The sequence below is a fragment of the Anomaloglossus baeobatrachus genome, chromosome 7 (assembly GCF_048569485.1).
Source record: "Anomaloglossus baeobatrachus isolate aAnoBae1 chromosome 7, aAnoBae1.hap1, whole genome shotgun sequence".
NCBI lineage: Eukaryota > Metazoa > Chordata > Amphibia > Anura > Aromobatidae > Anomaloglossus > Anomaloglossus baeobatrachus.
In genome coordinates, this window is record NC_134359.1 from 128,921,412 (window position 1) to 128,940,882 (window position 19,471).

At 38.0% G+C, this 19,471-nt stretch overlaps 1 protein-coding gene across 2 annotated transcripts in view; it reads left to right on the plus strand.

Moving 5' to 3' along the window:
• NRP2 (neuropilin 2) overlaps positions 1–18,873 on the plus strand; it is a 185,771-nt gene extending 166,898 nt beyond the window's left edge. The window contains exons 16-17 of one of the 2 annotated variants that reach the window (XM_075317693.1): positions 13,087–13,146; positions 13,259–18,873. In XM_075317693.1, the coding sequence (XP_075173808.1) occupies positions 13,087–13,146; positions 13,259–13,554 (356 nt within the window). In that variant the 3' untranslated portion in view covers positions 13,555–18,873. Of the gene's footprint in view, positions 1–3,426; positions 8,480–13,086; positions 13,147–13,258 lie in introns of those variants that run through there. The other variant, XM_075317694.1, reaches the window with a different exon arrangement.
• The last annotated feature ends 598 nt before the right edge of the window (positions 18,874–19,471 follow it).

The window sequence follows — 19,471 nt, forward strand, 5'->3', positions numbered from 1 at the left end:
GAGAATTCCAGAACAACTCTAAGCACCACGCAATATAATCACCAGCAGGACTGCGACTCACCAGCACACAGACCAACACAGTCAATAAACTATAGTCATCATGGGATGACAGATTCCATCATCTTAGAAAGACGGGGAGTAAATGTGATAGGATTCCCACAACATGTGATTCTAGTGGGTAACCAGCAGACTAGTAGAGATTAAGTCTTGCTAGCCTGATCATTAATGAGCACACAGCTGGTTGATGCCCGAGCCTGCCTGTGTAACTCAGAAACACCAGAGAAACCATAGTGTGAAGTGTCAGAATCTTACAAGTCTGGTGATGCCCTTAGCCGACATCTCCCCACCTTCTCCAATTGATTGACAGGTGTCTCCCATGTGTTTACAAAGGGATAGACCTGGTAATCAACTGGAACTGGATGGGAATAAACTAACTGGACTATTCAGGTCTTACACTATGGTCTGACTTTTTTTAACTATATTTTCTCTGAAACACTGCAGAGTTTCAGAGAAAGACATACCTGACTACTTTTGTGCAGCCAAGCTCTGATTCATGCTGCCTTTTGTTCAAACAGCATGAATCTAGTTAAAGGTTCATGAAAAGGTTTATGAAAAGACGTATATTTCTATTTCTTACAGGATCCACTTCTGTCTAAAAAAATAAATAAGGAAAAAACTGAATAGACATTTTTCCATAAAACACTGCATAGGACACCACACAGATGAATATCTAAAGCTTTCACTGAATATTAATGAGTTAAGGAACAGAGCTGCAAGTGATAATTAGGTATTAAAGATTCAGTCAGAACCCACAATCTTGTCATATTGCCATGATGCTTGAACCTATGCACACTACACAGATTTTGTAGAATTTTCTTTGCCCAACTCATCTACCAAAAAAATCCATTCACATATTCGGAAATTATTTGAAGTATTAGGGAAAGAAAAATTACAGCAGAAAAATGCACACATTATAAAACGTTCTAAACAGGATTAGGGATTGTTGACATCTCCCTTCTACATTGGACTGAGTACAAATTATTAAGAAATAAGTCAGGTAAGGTAAAGAAGCCATGTAGTACAAATTTGCTGACTGTTAATCTGTTAGGCCTCAGTAAATCTCACCTATGGTTATTAAATAATAATTAGGAAATCCCACGTTACCAATGTTCCATTAAACACAATGGCTGTAGATTTTTTATATAGCTTATACTGCTTTAATTTCTTCTCATCCTATTAATTTTGTAGCCACATTGTACATAATTAATATTCATAAAAGTTCATATTTGGAAGGGCAAGCTGCAATCCTGAACATTTTACTTCTTATTCTACACAGTCTGCACACATCTAAACCTTTGACATATGAATAGTTACAGAGAGGTTGACTTACCCTTGAGAAGAAGAAAAAAAAATGCATTGCCTGTTCAAGTTAAGTTGACAAATTAAGAAAGAGAACAGTATTGCTGAGCCGGCAACATATAGACAAATCTACATGATAAGGGATTTGGCTGACCCTGTGTTATTGGAAACTGTATATTTCTTCAAGGTCCAGCTTACATTCTGTGGTATTTCATACACCTCCAAGAATTTAACTGGATGTCTTTCGCTCAACATAAATTTAGCTGCAGCCAAGGCCAGTCTAGATCAGAGACAAGCAATTTCTGAAAAGTTAGGGAATTCGCACTCGCTTTAGTCAAGTAGATTTAAAGGCATCCTTTTCTTCTTACTTTTCTCATTACAAATCGTCTTGCACATCAAGTCAACATTTCGCATCCCGGTTTACGCACTTCATAAAATTCTGGCAGACATTAACAGACCAAATATTTGTAGACAAAGTTTGTTTGAAATTATTTTTGAGCTGTTCAGCTGCTTGAACTTGTGCAGTCACGGAACATATTAATGGCTCCTGCTTAGGAGGTGCTTCAGAGGAGAGAAGATAGTTTTTAGAGAGGTTTGCGTGCTCATTAATTTCAAGCAGCTCTGCATTTACTAGATAAAATCTTTGGATGGATGGTTTCTTTTTGGGTTTTTTTAGCTAAAGCAAAAAAAGGGACAAATAGTACATCATTAGGTCATACCGTCATACCACCCATGTCATGTGGAGGGTACTTATACTCTTGGCACATTTATATAAGATATAGAGATTGCAATAGAATAATTATGGAATAATCTAGGTGTGTTATTATGACTGATAACCATTCCCTTTTCTTCACCTTAAGGGCTACTTCACGTGACCTCATATCAGTTCATTTTTTCACCCACTTTTCAGCTACAAGTCTAAGAGTAGCGGGCACAATGTAAGTCAGTGGGAAATACTCGTTAAGTAGCGAGTAACGAGAAAGCCGTACTATTCGCTACTCGAACGAAAAGTACGGCTTTCGGGTTACTCACTACTTAGCGAGTATTTCACATTGACTTACATTGTGCCCGCTAGTCAACACGAATGTTCGAGTAGCAGACAGTACTTGCTAACAGCATAGCGAGCACGAATAGTTAACTACTCGCTCAACACTATGTTAGGCATATATTAGGCTGGGGTCACATGTCCTGTAGTCATCAGTTATCACGGATCTGTTAGAGCTATGTTTGTAAAAAAATTAATCAAACATAACTTTTTTGGCCGTTGTTAAATAACGGATGTCGGCCGGATCCATTTTTACCATGTAGAGTCTATGGACAATGGATCCATTAACAGATTGCCATTTGTAACGGATCCATTATTAAAACAATGAATCCATTACAAATGCAAGTACAACTGATGGGTAAATAGAAATCTGTTAATGGATCCATTGTTCATAGACTCCCATGTTTAAAAAACGGATGGAACAGAAATCAGTTTCCCAACGGATTCTTTCCAACTACAGGACATGTGTATTTAGCCTTAGTGTGTTCTGGTCATGTGAACCACAGACGGGTCTAGACTTGTGGCTGTAATATGATTGAAAAAAATGTCCACTATATTGTTGTATAAATCACCCCAAAATATGTGCATGAAAGGCCAGCATTGCATTTAAGTTTTCTTATGCTGCATTTGTAACTCCAAGTGTTTGGTTCATAGACCCAAGCTCAGATAACTCTTTAGAAATCCTTACACTTTTGTATGACTTCTATTACATTCCACTTTTTATCTTGAAAAGTAGGACTGAGCATGTATAATTTTAAAATTATTGAATATGTTTTTATTAAAAATGATTTCTTTAGTCATGGAAACTTTCAATAATGGCTTTCATGGCAGTCAGGAATTTTTAAGATGTAGTTTTACTTTATTATAATAGTTATATATTATAGACTTTTTTATTCTGCTAGATTAGTGAGAGTGTATTTTATCAATAGAAATGAAAAAGCATTTAAAAGCATGTGTGATTTCTCTTAATCTTAGTCCTCCTACATCCCACCTAGCAACGCTCTTCTGTGTCTTTCCACCAGGGGGCACCCTTCTACCAGGGAGCGAGCCCACAGTGGATACGGTGTCAGTGCAGCCCATCCCAGTCTACTGGTATTACGTTATGGCAGCAGGAGGCGCTGTTCTGGTGCTGGTCTCCGTCGCACTAGCCTTGGTGCTTCACTACCACCGATTCCGCTATGCGGCAAAGAAGAGTGACCCAGCCATCACCTACAAAACCTCACACTACGCTAATGGGGCACCTCTGGCAGTGGAGCCTACCTTAACTATAAAACTAGAGCAAGATGATCCCGATCACAGTTCACGTTGCTGAGGGCGATATGGACGCTGGATCTAGACTTAAAAGACTCAAGAACTGTTGGCTCAATTTGCACTTTTATTCTCCCTTTCCTTATAAACCCAACAATACTTTGTTCTGCATATTTTTGAACTCATAGACATCTCGACCCCTCTTGACTGTCTCTAAAATCTAATGCTGCATCTTGGAATACGTTTGAGATAAAGGGGCAATGCCTTTTAGAACCTGAATGCTCTTTATTTTATTTTCAAAGACAATTATTTTTCCAAGGTTTATTTTTGTTTTTTTGTTTGCTTTTTTTTTCAATTTTCCCCGGGATGGAAAACAAATATTGCCTGACAACATGAAGGAAAGTTTGTAACATACATACATATCCATGTTCCTGTGTGTATGAAGTAGAACGGGAAGAGTGGTGGACGCCACTAATAGAAAAAATGTATTTCAGTGAGCTCACGGACACTAATGTCAAAGTTTTAGGGACAAATCTCTAATGTTTGCAAATATTATTCTACCTTCACTATTATACATACATAGTGTTCTTTTGCTACTTCGTAATCCCTTTTTGCCTAGACTCCTTACATGCTGCCATTTCAGGAATCTTCTAAGCATGAGTTATTCTCCTAAATGATTGTGCCAATTTTCCAACTTGTGCTTGGGAGGAAAGAAAATCTTGAAAACATGGTAGCCACATAAAAAATATAATGTGACCGAAAAAAGGAGTAGAAAAAATCTGGTATCTGTCAATACTGTGGAGCTCACTGCAGTACATTTTTAGACAGCTTATAGTACATATATGCAATTACAAAAAAAGAAAAATATTTTTGTTTCTTGAGAACTGTTCTTTTTGTAAACTTTTAGAAATCCATTTTGCTTAAGCAACTATTTTTATGGCCTCACATCATTCAGAATATTAATCATTGGGTCTGTTTTCAAGACATGAGTTGTAGACAAGTGACAAGAACAAAAAAATGGGGGTATAGCATAAAAATGAATGCAAAATATAGCAATAGTATCCCGTGAGAAAAGTGAAAAGCATACAACTGATTAATTTAAGGAATGCCACTATTTCTTCTCTGCACTGGTTCTTATTCATTTTGCAGGTATAATTCACCTACTCATTTCTGCTCTCATTGATCATAATCAGAGAAGGTGTCCCTATCTGGTGGCCATTGGGCACGTATTTAAATACTGAGCCACTGGAATATTGAATTGTTTCTTTTCTAATCTAATTGAGTCACTTATCTCTTACCTCACAACCATCTTTCATTTGGCAGTATTTGCCAACTTTTTGCCCAGCTCCTTTACAAATCAATATATTATAGAATTATTACTGTCTTATTATAGTGACTATATAGTCAATGTCATTAAAGCAGAGTGACTAAGTCCCTGCGAACATTGCTGAAAAGTAATATCTACAGTAGGTTCAGGAGAAGGAGTGAAATGACAAAAGTTATAACAATCTATCTGGGCTTTCGAAAGCAATCAGCCACCATTGCTCCATTGATTTCTCTGCACTAGACAGTACCAATGCTCAAAACAACACAATGGGTTAAACATTGTGCACGCTAACATGATATACTCCTTTGCACCTTCCTGTCTTCTGTGTACGTTTTAAAACAAAAAAAATGGGCAAAGATTATAGCTGATGAGAGAAAGAGGAAGAGTGTTGATGGAGAAATCCATGCCATGTCAACGGCACCCACGTCAGAGACATGTGCATTCGTTTTATGTATTGTGTTACACAAATTGTGGTTACTGCAAATTTTGAACTATTGGTATGTGCCACATTTTAATTACAACCCATTAGTAATCCGATGAGCAGATTTATATGTTAAAGGTCACTTTTTTCAGAGCCAGAAATATTACATATGGTATTTACATCTACACTAAATTTGGCTCTTAAGTTTTCCACCTTTAGAATTAAAAATTTTAGGCTCTGGTAACGTTTAATGGAATCACCAACAAACCAGTTTCCATATCCAAGGTGTTATGAATAGAGATTTACCACTTTACTGTAAGCTTGTAAGTGGTATAATAGATTGTTACCTTCTAATATGGAGCCTTTTTCAAGTGTTACAATATTAGAAAACAGGATGTTTATTGCCAAATTAGCACCTCGCTCTAATTTTGGCTTTGACTGGCATTGCATCTCGACACTATCAAAGTAACTACAACTCTTTCTAGTAAAAATTAAATAAAAAACCTCTATTTTCTAATCCTCTTTACATTATCTATGTAGGTACCTAACAAAATGTAATAAAATATTCCATTGGGTTACCACTGCCTCGTTATAGCTAATTTCACCCATTTCTGCAGCATTTTCTATCACATATTTAACAATTAAACCAAAAATTGAAATCTTTCATACTACAACTCTTTGGTTTTGGTCATACATTTCAGAGAAAATCTCATCGCATGACCTTTATTTTGGGTCCTGATGAAGACACATCTCCAATCGATGGGACACATGCAATTTTGCCATGTGTTTTTATTTATTTTTTTCTTAATGTACATAACAATTGTGGCTCACACATTTTGCAGTTTCAGTGTTAGTGGAGCTTAAGAACAATAAGTTTTACTTATTTTTTTAGGTAGCAAATGGGTGGCCTTATATGCTAAAGTGACATAGAAATGTATATTTTTTTTGTATCCATGCTGTTCTTTGGGTGTTTGAATGTATTTCTCACAGAAATGCTAGTATACAGTTCACTGCTGTGTATAATGATTTTGAGCCTTTTTGTATTAGATTGGTTTTGTCCATTTGGCATTACTGCTAATTATTTTTCTGTGATGTAATGCGCACATAATTATGTGCCTAGAAGTTGAAATATTTTGTACATTGTAAAGTACCTGTATACCATAAGGCAAAACAGGCAGTGTAGAGCGAGAAAACACAGAGAAAATTCAACCAGCTTTAAATTTCCATGTTTCATCTACTTCACGTGAAACAAAAAAAATTATTTTAAGGCAACCTAATGTTCACTGTTTCTTGTTGTGTTTGTTTTATTAGGGGATATTTTATTTTTGTTCAGTAAATTTCCATATTCTGTTAGTCCCTGCTGTCCAAATGGTACTGCGTAGATGAGACCGGTACTACGAATTTTGTAGGTCTTATCTTGGGAACATTTGGACAACATAACAATGTATGGAAGACGGTTGTTAAGTCTATGTGTGGTGATTACCAATATTCTTCAGGGATCTATGTTTCAAGAAGTAATTCTCGTGATCCACTTAGTCTGTTATCACGCCAACTTGCTGCACAACGCATTATAAACCCATTTAGCATGAAAGTGTTTCTTACAAAATGGCTTCCTTCCGGAGCTATGTTTTTGTACTAAGATTTTTTTAGTTCATGGAGCCTAATTACAGGAGGAAATTTATTGTAACTGTTTTAAAAATTACATCGGTTCTAAAGTGTAAGTGAAATGATGCTGCCAGGCTTCTTTTGTCTGTTTAATCTAACAGCGGTATCCGAGGCTTGCCATCTGTCGCCACATAATTAGAACAAAGTTCCTTGATTGTAAATAGCATTTACTGTTTGGCTCGATTGAAATTTTATATATATATATATATATATATATATATATATAAAATTTATATATATATATATATATATATATATATACCTAATATAAACATACACACACTGACACATGCAGTATATACATACATACACACACAGAAGTAACAAGTTGCACAAATAATAAAGAGCTAAAGAAAAATAACAAATAAGACAAGGCACCTTTTGGCTCTCGATTTCCTATTTTCTTTGGAAACTGTTCATCATTAATGTGCTTTTCTTCTACATATTTGCTGCCTTTTTAGATGCTTGCGTTATTGTTGTTGTTGGTGCTAGACTTGAAAACAAATTCATAAAAGACAAATATCATGAAATGTATGTTCTCTTTCCCAGAGATGTAAAGTCTTCGTTACAATGTTTGTCATCTTGCTGTCTGGTTCTGAAGCGGTTGCTTTAAAACATTTAACAAAATACAATTATTGAGGTCTATAATACAAAATTAATTTGTCTTAGTATTCAGTCAAATACAGTTTCTTTGTAGGAAAGACGAAAACTGTTATTAGAAAAAATAGTTTTAAAATATGCCTTGTGGCAAGGGGGAGATGTTATGGTATTATATTAAAGGGATAATCACATTAAAGTGAAGCTGAATGCAGGGTGCCACTCTTACAGTTGCCTACAAAAAAATACCACGTTCTCTGTTGGTTGGTTGCCCAACATCCAAGTCTCATAAGAGAAGCAACAACTTTTTGAACCAATACTCTTTAATAGGCAAGTAATAATAATAACGATGGACCTTTATAATCATATTGGTTTATTGGTCAAGTGCCCTTCAACGTCCTGGTCTAGAGGTTGTGGCCTTTCTCGGCCATGATTCTGCCCTTGTTTTAGATACCCCAGAGAAATCTTTCATTTAATGTGATTATATAAGTGCTCTGATTATAAGCACATCCCTTTAATATAAAATCACGCCATAAATGTTATCCATGTTTCTACATGTTAATTATTTACAAACAGTTGGGCATGGAGAATGCTGTTCCTTACCTATATGCTGTAAATTGTTATTTTCTATGAAAACCCTGGTAAAATCACTCTTGGAAAATATGATATCCAATAATTTTCTCCCTCCTCCCTTATAATTGCGCACTTCTTGCTTTGTCCTCTGCCTGAGAATGAAAGAAAAAAAATATGGAAATTTGAAACTTATTTGATCATGTGTTGTGTGGAATGTAATTAAAGGATAATATTTTTGTACAAACATCTGTTTCTCTTTACTTACCACTGGAAATGGTTCAGAAAAATGATGCTGACTCTTAAGCACTTAAAGAAATTCACAGCTTTTTTTGGTTCCCCGTCATCTCTGCTGTCTTAGGGTATGTGCGCACGTTGCTTTTTACCTGCTTTTTACCTGCTTTTTTGCTGCTTTTTCTTCTGCGCTGTTTAATGCCAAAATGGATGTGTTCTTCTATTCAAGCAAAGTCTATGGGAATTTGGGTTTCTTGTTCACACTATGTTGTTCAAAATGCTGCCTTTTTGTGGCAGAACTTTGGTCAAAAACTCAGCTTTTCAAAGAAACAACATGTCAATTGTTTTTGCCATTTGGGTTTTGCACTGCAAAGCTGAGTTTTTGACCAAAGTTCTGCCACAAAAAGGCAGCATTTTGAACAACATAGTGTGAACAAGAAACCCAAATTCCCATAGACTTTGCTTGAATAGAAGAACACATCCATTTTGGCATTAAACAGCGCAGAAGAAAAAGCAGCAAAAAAGCAGGTAAAAAGCAGGTAAAAAGCAACGTGCGCACATACCCTCAGGGTATCAGCATTTTGCTTACTGTCTTGAAGTTTCAATCAGCCTGTCACCTGAGACGACAATGATGGTAGTTCCGGGATTTTACTAAAGTTGCTAAGTGCTAAATTGCCCGAATGTGATTATAATGAAGATTGTCCTCTCTCTAGGGTAATCAGCAAAATGGGACATCACTTTTTCCTTTTCCCTAAAGGGCAGAAGTAAGCAACACAATCATGCTGGTGTGCATCAGCAGCTTAGTAGAAATTTATCGTGATGATCTCACCGGACTTAGTCTGTCAGCTGGTGCAATGTTCATCCAGTATTTTCTGAAAAGCGGTATAAAGGAGTAGAAGGTGATATAGGAAGGTTCGGGATATAACTGCTCTTCTCTAAGGTTCACTTGTGGCCTGTAACCCCTGATTCAGCACATTATCTTTTATGTGATTAGTCAATCTGGTATAACAAGATGAGCGGGTATGCAAACGGATTAAAGGATTAAAACCCTTCCTTGGCTTGCCAATATTCTAGGAGCATGACTAATTTTTTAATACATTGGTCCGTTTGTTAATTAGTCATTTTAAGGCATCAGAAATATTTGGTACAATACAACAAAATATGTCTACTAGTTTAGAATGATTGTGATGGATGGAAGCTTTATTTTTATATTCACACAAAGGCAAGAACAGAATAAATCTGAAAGAAGGTACAAACTTGTCTAAACACTTAAATATGGATATTTTCAGAAATATATAAAAAAAAACTGGTTTAGAAGGATTGTTGCTGGTAACTGCTATCATGAACTAAGTAATTGGCATGACCTTAGCGGCTGAACTAACTTTGCTTGTGCCATTTTATGAATTTATTATTGACAGTGTTAAAAATTGTCTTGTTTTCTAGACAACCACAGACTTATAAACACTCTTGAACTAGATTCTTGTAACTTTTACTCTCTTTCTGGTATTGTTAAAATGTAGACATTATTTGAAAAAATATCTAAGGCTCCCGCCACACATCCGTGAAAAACGTGCGTGTTTGGTCCGTTTCCGTGTATACTGGAGACACGGCCAAACGTGCACCAATGTTACTATATCTCAGCGGTTACACTTGCGTTTTTGGTTATGTCCGTTTGTCCGTCTCCGTGATGCGTTTTTTGGGCCGTGTCTCACGCCAGCATGTCCGTTTTATTCACGCAACACGCAGCACGGACCCAATGAAAGTCAATGGGTCTGTGCGCACGTCCGAGTGACACGGACGCATCTCTGTTTGTTCCCTGTATGTTTTGTGCTTTTTTCATGTCATGTCAGTCTTTTTTCTTTTTATGTTTCGTTCTCTCCCTCAGTCCGTCGGTCGGTCTCTATGTCTGTCTGTCCCTCTAGCTGTCTGTCGGTCAGTTCCCCCCTCTCTCATACTCACCATTCCCCGATCTCCAGCGCGGCGCTGCACAGCTGTTATAAAAACTCCGGCGGCTTTTCCTCTTTTGAAAAAGCCGGCCGCCCATTAATCAATCTCGTATTCCCTGCTTTACCCGCCCACCGGCGGATGTGATTGGTTGCAGTGATACACGCCCACCACGCTGAGTGACAGGTGTCACACTGCACCCAATCACAGCAGCCGGTGGGCGTGTCTATACTGTGCAGTAAAATAAATAAATAAATAATTAAAAAAAAAGGCGTGCGGTCCCCCCCCATTTTAATACCAGCCAGATAAAGCCATACGACTGAAGGCTGGTATTCTCAGGATGGGGAGCTCCACGTTATGGGGGGCCCCCCACCCTAACAATATCAGTCAGCAGCCGCCCAGAATTGCCGCATACATTATATGCGACAGTTCTGGGACAGTACCCGGCTCTTCCCGATTTACCCTGGTGCGTTGGCAAATCGGGGTAATAAGGAGTTATTGGCAGCCCATAGCTGCCAATAAGTCCTAGATTAATCATGTCAGGCGTCTAGGAGACACCTTCCATGATTAATCTGTAAGTGACAGTAAATAAACACACACACCCGAAAAATCCTTTATTAGAAATAAAAAACACAAACACATTCCCTCATTACCAATTTATTAACCCCGACAAACCCTCCATGTCCGGCGTACTCCACGGTCCTCCAGCGTCGCGTCCAGCTCTGCTGCATGCAGGTGACAGGAGCAGCAGAAGACACCGCCGCTCCGGTCACCTCCACGCAGGTAATGAGATGAGTAGCGCGATCAGCTGCTGTCACTGAGGTTACCCTCGGCCACCGCTGGATCCAGCGGTGACCGCGAGTTACCAGACTGACAGCTGCTGATCGCGCTACTCATCTCATTAGCTGCGTGGAGGTGACCGGAGCGGCGGTGTCTTCTGCAGCTCCTGTCACCTCCATGCAGCAGAGCTGGACGCGACGCTGGAGGACCGTGGAGTACGCCGGACATGGAGGGTTTGTCGGGGTTAATAAATTGGTAATGAGGGAATGTGTTTGTGTTTTTTATTTCTAATAAAGGATTTTTCGGGTGTGTGTGTTTATTTACTGTCACTTACAGATTAATCATGGAAGGTGTCTCCTAGACGCCTGACATGATTAATCTAGGACTTATTGGCAGCTATGGGCTGCCAATAACTCCTTATTACCCCGATTTGCCAACGCACCAGGGTAAATCGGGAAGAGCCGGGTACTGTCCCAGAACTGTCGCATATAATGTATGCGGCAATTCTGGGCGGCTGCTGACTGATATTGTTAGGGTGGGGGGCCCCCCATAACGTGGAGCTCCCCATCCTGAGAATACCAGCCTTCAGCCGTATGGCTTTATCTGGCTGGTATTAAAATGGGGGGGACCGCACGCCTTTTTTTTTAATTATTTATTTATTTATTTTACTGCACAGTATAGACACGCCCACCGGCTGCTGTGATTGGGTGCAGTGTGACACCTGTCACTCAGCATGGTGGGCGTGTCTCACTGCAACCAATCACAGCCGCCGGTGGGCGGGTAAAGCAGGGAATACGAGATTGATTAATGGGCGGCCGGCTTTTTCAAATTAGAAAAAGCCGCCGGAGCAGTGTGAACGCCGTGCAGCGCCGGTGATCGGGGATCGGTGAGTATGAGAGAGGGGGGGACACTTCAGTCACTCGGGGGATTACCGGTCACCGGTGAATCCTTCACAGGTGACCGCTAATCAGTACACGGCACAAAGACAGAGCCGCGGCATGACAATGAAGTCGGGTGAAGTTCACCCGAGTACATTCTCATCCCGCTACTCTGTCTTCCGACATGTAGTAACGACATTTTGCACCACACACGTACATTTCACACGGACAACACATACACATGTCAGTTATTTCACTCACGCACACACGGACATTCCACACGCACATACGGCTAGCATACGGGATACACACGCAGGCCACACATACCATAAAAACGGACATAAAAAACGGAAAACGGACCCGAAAAACGGCCCGTTTTACACGGACGTGGTTTTCACGGATGTGTGGCGGAGCCCTAAAAAGAAGTCCAGTCTTTGGGTGTTTTCTGCCATCTAGAATGGTTAATTAAAAAAACTGTGATGCTACATAATGTCTCACATAGAAAATCTTATTTAGCCAAAGAAATGTGTTGGCTGCCTACCGTAAGCAATCAGATCACTCCTTTGTTTTGTAACCTACCTAGAAAATTTTATTCAGCCAAAGAAAGGTATTGGCTGCCTAAACTAACCAATCAGAGCACACCTTTTTTTCTAACCTACCTACAAACTACTGAAGTTGGATTCTTGGCCTTGAGCAGAATTTTTTTTGTCTACATTTAGTCCTACAACATGCACATATAATTTTTTATAATAATACTAATACCAAGGAGTTCAACTGTCATAGATTGTTATATAGCCATTGCAGAATAATAACACATACATAGGACACATTAATAAAGTTTGCCAAATGAAAAGAGAAAACTAAAACCTTCTAACTGTTTGGTAATTAAACCTTGTTTTTAAACTATAAATTATAATATCCATTATATAATGTATGTGTTTTGTTTACGAACTTCTTCTAAAATATTTTAACTTGTTTACTTGTCATCTAAAAATGTATTATTTTCTGCTTTTTCCAGTGGACGTTCCAGTCATCAGACATCATGACCCACAGGGACGTAGCTACGGAGGGAAAATAAGTAAGAGCCCCTGTTATTTACTCTGTTCTTTACTCCCTTCTTTTATATTATATTTTGTATGCTATTCTTTATATAATTGTTCAATATCTAATAAATGTTTCCTGTATTGTAGGTGACTATGAATCCCACACAACGTTTCCCACGAGTAATGTGGTAACTCCAAGATCTGACAAAGAGGAAAGTTGGCTTTATACTTTGGATCCAATTTTGGTAACCATTATTGCTATGAGTTCTCTTGGAGTCCTTCTTGGAGCAATTTGCGCTGGTTTGCTACTCTACTGCACATGTTCCTACACAGGCCTTTCTTCTCGTAGCTCTACAACATTGGAAAACTATAATTTTGAGCTTTATGATGGGATAAAGCATAAGGTGAAAATGAATCCACAGAAATGTTGTTCTGAGGCATGACGGAATGATACAACTACGTGATTGTGAACATTGGGTGATGCCCTTCCTCCTAGCCATCAGATGTGGTGGCCACAAAATAGCTGTTTCAGCTGCTTTTCTTCATTAGGACACTGAAACTGTGTTTCTACAAAGAAATTGAAGAAAATAGTTTGAGAAGAATGAACAATTCTCATCCTCCATCAATGCCTCCCAAAACTATAATGCCTCCTAATGTTGCAGACCTGATGTATACCTTTTCAGACTATACTACGTATGACATGTCTCTCCATGGAGGAGTGATGTGAATTAAAATCCTGTATCAGTGCTGTTTGTGGTACCACTTGGACCTTTGGGAACAACAGCACTTTTAGCAGATCGAGATCAACTTCTCCCAGACCCAAGTGAAGAGTTGCACGACAGCATCTAGATATGAGTAGAAGAGCCTTAAGATTACTTGTGATTCAGAGCCATTTTCTACAGTCAGGTCTCTAATAGAAATGTGACCGTCCTCTTCGTTCGGTCAATTACAGTTTTTTTTTCTTTTTTTTTCAAAATGCCTAAATCTAAGGACACATTTTTAAAGGGTTTTATATTCAGAGCTGGCTTTGATTGTACCTTTTATGTATTGTATGTTTGGGTGGGTGGGAATGATTACAATTCATGTATTGTTTTCTGGTGGAGCTTTTTAAAGTTACATTTGACCCCTAAACTGCTACAAAGATTTATTAAACTGTACCCTTCTTTAAAAAAATATAAGACACAGCCATTCAATAGGATGCTGAACTTCATAAATCCTGGCTTAGTGGTACCAGTAAATTTATATGTCGCATTCCTTTGAGCACTGGTTTAACGTCAAAATGGCTGCCTTTTCTATACGACTAGAGAGAAGCACTTTAATAACCTAGCTAGTCATTTACTTTTCAGGTGAATTAAAGAAAGAGTACAATAGATTATGGACATTTTGATGAAATAATTTTCACCAATGATCAGAATCTCATGTATATTCACAGTACCCTCTAAATGTCTGTTATTTTACTTCCCCTTCTGCGACTGTACTAGTGCAACATAATTACTGGGTGAGTGAAATTAATGGGGGATTCATTCATCGAAGATACTACTACAATGACAAGGTGAACAAACAAGTCATTCTACTAGCATAATTCAAAGCAGCAGTACAAAAGTATTAACCCTTAGTTCATAGATTTATGTCATGCACACATTAATTCAGATTTTCTTTATAGAGACTTGCATAGGTGACACGTCATCTCCTTTAATAGATACTGTTGTTGATGGTAGAAATCAAAGAAGTATTTACAGCTCAGAAATCCAATCAAGATGGAATCTCTTTCGATATATGTATGGTGTCTACCTGTCTCATTCCCAAAGTTTGTCTGTTCTATGCATGCACCTAAATATGAACAGCCTTAAAATATGCATAACCAACTGGGTAGCAAAGCATGCTGGGAGTAAAGGAAACGTCACTTCTTAGCTGTACCTGCCTTAACTATATGTAGCATAACTCATCAGCCATTTGTTTACATGTAGTGGTCATGTAGCACTAGTTCATATAGAGGTAAATGGCATGCATTTGTTATACCCAACTAACAGGGCGCATTCACACTGATCAAGTGTGGAACACACAAATCCAATATTAAATCCAAAAAGTAAGAGAAACATGAAGGTTTCCTTCTCTTCTTTCCTTAGGATCCCATAGCAGTGAACATTGGTCACTCTTATATCACTAACATTCAATTACAAACAAGAATACGGTGCAACAAATCATAGAAAACCCAATATTAGCCCACACCTTAGTAATTGTATGGTCAGATTAGGTGAATACATATTATTGGGTATTCTAAGGTGCACTCTCTCAATTTAAGTAGTACTTAGTAGCAACTAAAGGGGCAATACCTGGCATTTTCGGTACTTTGGTGCCTATTTGTTGACTTTTGTTTGATGGGTTATGTTTTTGGATTATAATGCCCAGTTCATTGTACTGTGTCTGATTGTTTTTTGGGGTAAAATAGAAGAATCTAGTGTCTTATACCTACGAGAAGCTGTTTTCTTGTTGTAATGTTGATTAGGAAACAGGGGCTGTTTACATATCAGGAGCAGCTACATTCATCATTTTTCCTTTTAACATAGTCCTGTTTCCTACATAAGTGCCTTGGATATTCAGAAGATGGAACTTATAATTTATTGCCATGATTTCCTGAAGGCCCTTTCAAATGTGAATGTGATCTACATGTTTAGAACTTGGTTTGGAAAAACTGTTGTAGTAAGTGTGTAGTTCCTGTTGCCAAAGTATGAATAGATATAGCCATTGGATGATTATTCGTACAGGATCTGGGGTCATGTAGAAGGTTCATTTACTCCTTTTTAATGGTGCATACTCTTATCTTTATGGTTACAGACTAGTCAAATACTGAACTGCCTTTTGGAATGGCAAGAAGGATTCCCATTAAACCGTTCTTATACTTAGTACCGCAGTGGAAGGAAAAGTGAATGTTGTGTTGCAGTTGCCAACTGTTCAGTGCCTCTTTAGGGTTAAAGTTTATACCTAATGCATAGGATGCAGCAGGGCAGAATTTTATTACTGTAGTAGAAAGTGCAACTTTTTTGATGTGTAAGGAATAGTTTGCAAAACTTTCTTTAGTTTGTTTGCTTTTGTGTACAAATGTGACCTCTAAACCATCAGGGCAATTTACTAAGCCCTGATGATCAGTTATAGTATACTGCTATCTGAGAATGTACCCAGACCTCCTAGTAGCCCTTCTACATCAGGCTACCATCCCTGAATGTATCCTATATAGTTTAACTGATAAAGGCAGAAAGTCGTTCCTCTTGTATGAAGACATAATTAACTTTAAATCATGTAGTTGCAGAATTGCTTTACCATTAGAGGAGTTGTCCAGTCTAAATCCATAAGTCTGCAGTCCCTCTATGTGTCACTATATGACTGCAGACTTGTGAATCTTCCCATCGTGTGAACTGTGCCAGAATCCGAATCACTCATACACTTGCACCGAGTGAAGCTGTGCCCCGCTAGTCGGATTCTGGCCCGGAGTTTGCAATATTGCATACTCGTGGCCAACTGACCACTGTTTCCGGCTCTGACACCAGAGAATCCGCACAGTACATGCAATGTAACAACTCACAAGTTTGCAGTCACAAAGAGTGACACACAGAGGAACTGCAGACGTATGGATTTAGACCAGACCACCCCTTAAATAAACTTTGGAAACTGGTAATCTACTTTTTTTTATTGACGACTGAAACATCAATATCTAATACCTACAAATTTTGTCTATAATCACTCATATTACAAGTCAACATGTTTTCTAACTGAAGAACTTTCTTAATCTTCCACTACAATGTCATTGTATCAAATACATGATTTACTCTTGGTCTTCTAAATTTCATGTCTGGTAGAGTTCAGCTGCAAGCCACATTACTTTGTAAAGGGTTTTGAGCATTTTGAGTATATAAATTGCATAGTAAGAAATACAAAATGCCAATAATATTAATCAGTCAAATAGCCAATCATTATTATGGTTACTTTTGAAATTAAAAATGAGGAACTGGTCTATAAATATTTTAATATTGTGTGTATGTAGATGTGAAGGGATTAGAATCTTTTATTAACGGATAAAATAGGTAAAAATTTTAGCAATGTCAAATTTACCAACCGACGCATCTATGGCTATCAATTATATTTAAAATCATTCTGAATGAAATATGGAACAATCAGTAACTCTACAGATTTAGACAATATGTAAAATGTAGCCAAATTATTCACTGATTGCCAGTTATGAGATTGACTCAAGTATTTCTCCACGGAATTAACTAGATTTTGCTCATTTATTGTATCAAATGACCATCTGACTTGGCGCTAGGTACATATTATCTGGTTCAGCTGTTTTCTGTATGGGTTTCCCACATTGCCATAATATGAATTGGCTATAAAATGTAAATTATTCTCAAAAATGAATCAAATTAACACATTATATGATCATACAAGGTCCAGATGTTTACAGAGAGTGGAACATACAAGAGTGTTGAGATGACGAACACTTTTCGGTTATTACGGTGTTATGTCTGGTGCAAGTCTCAAGGGACAATGCGTAACACGTGGATTTTGTGAACACCAAAGAGAAACCCTCGGTCATGTAGCACCCCCTTAATTTTTGTACTAGACACATTTTTGGGGGGTAATTTTACTTCCATAGCAAAATAGTGACGTATGATCTCTACATTGGAGCAACATTGCCCCACCAGAGGATAATCAGGTCCCTTTGGTTTTGCAAAACGTGAATTTTCAAATCAGCAAAGACTCTTCAAATGAAACCTGGAGATATAAACAGTCTTACTGATATGAATGTGCGCAGGATAAATGTTCATTGCCAGTACAGCAGCTAGAACTTCATATAGGACAGTCAGAATGTTTTTGTGGAATCGAAGGGTCTGCTCTTGCATCCATAATTTAAATTGTATTTGTTTATTTATGTGTAATGTTAAAGCAGCAATGTATTATACTCAGCAAATTTCAGATTTTCTGTTCAGGAAGATCATTCACTTTGCCACTGTCTGTAAGTGTTTGGCATTAAAAGAATCTGTAACAAGGTTTTTGTTATCTGAGAGCAGCATAATTTAGAAGCAAACACCCAAAGGCTATGTGCACACATTGCGTTTTTTCATGCGTTTATGCAGCGTTTTAAACTGCAGCATAAACGCAGGCGTTCTGCATCCCCAGCAAAGTCTATGAGAATTTAGCAAATTCCATGCGCATGTTGCGTTTTAAAACGCAGCATTTCACATGCCAAATTTTTTACAAAATTGATGCGTTCTAAAAAGCAACATGTCACTTCTTTTGTGCGTTTTTGATGCTTTTCCCAGAACACAGGAATTCTGCATCCATTCTGCATTTAAAATACATCCAAAACGCAGCATTTTGGCTGCGCGTTGAAATGCACATGCAGTGACAAAACGCTGCAGAATATTTGACATGGCAGAACGCAACGTGCGCATATACCCTTATTCTAGCAATGTGTTATTTCTTTGGCTACTTGCTATAGTTTTTATAAAATAATTATTTTATCAGCAGAAGATTATCACTAGAGGACTAGTAAACCTGCTGCCAGGTGCACCAACCACGTCCCCACCCCTGATTTATCACATTTGACAGAAAGCAACCAATCAGTGATATGTGTTTGTTTGAGGGGGCGGAGTGTTATACAGAACTATAGGAAAAAAGGAAATCCAACTCCAATGTAGAGAAAAATTGGTCTTTATTACAGGTTATATGGCTAAAATCCAAATAGCAAAATATGAAAAAATTAAAAGGAATCCCAGCAGAAGCAAAGTGGACCAACAAACCAAAGCTATGCGTTTTAGACTTGGTGTCCTTTGTCAGAGGACAAAGCTTTGACAAAGGACACCAAGTCTGAAACGCGTAGCTTTGGTTTGTTGGTCCACTTTCTTTCCTCTGGAATTCCTTTTAATTTTTTCATATTTTGCTATTTGGTTTTTATCCATATATCCAGTAATAAAGCCCAATTTGTTACCGCATTGGAGCTGTATTGTTCCACACCCAGCAGGGTGTTGTTCTGCTCCACAACGGGGAAGTCCTATGCAGGTGGGCTGGCATTGCTCTATATTGTTATACAGAACTGGCAGATTTGTAGCAAATAAAACAGCTTTAGTCAAAACTGCAGCAAGCAGCCCATTACTGGAATCGGGGTCTCTGACTAAACATGATGATGCTCTCTCGTGGGGGTTACATAACCTTGCTGACAGATTCTCTTTAAAAGTGAATATAATTTATAGAATATTTTTATGAACATAATCAGGCCAAGACAGTTTATGTGTAAATAATTTATATCCGTACTTACTGTACCTCCCTCTCTATTTATGACGTCCTTTTATTCTTTTAAATCTT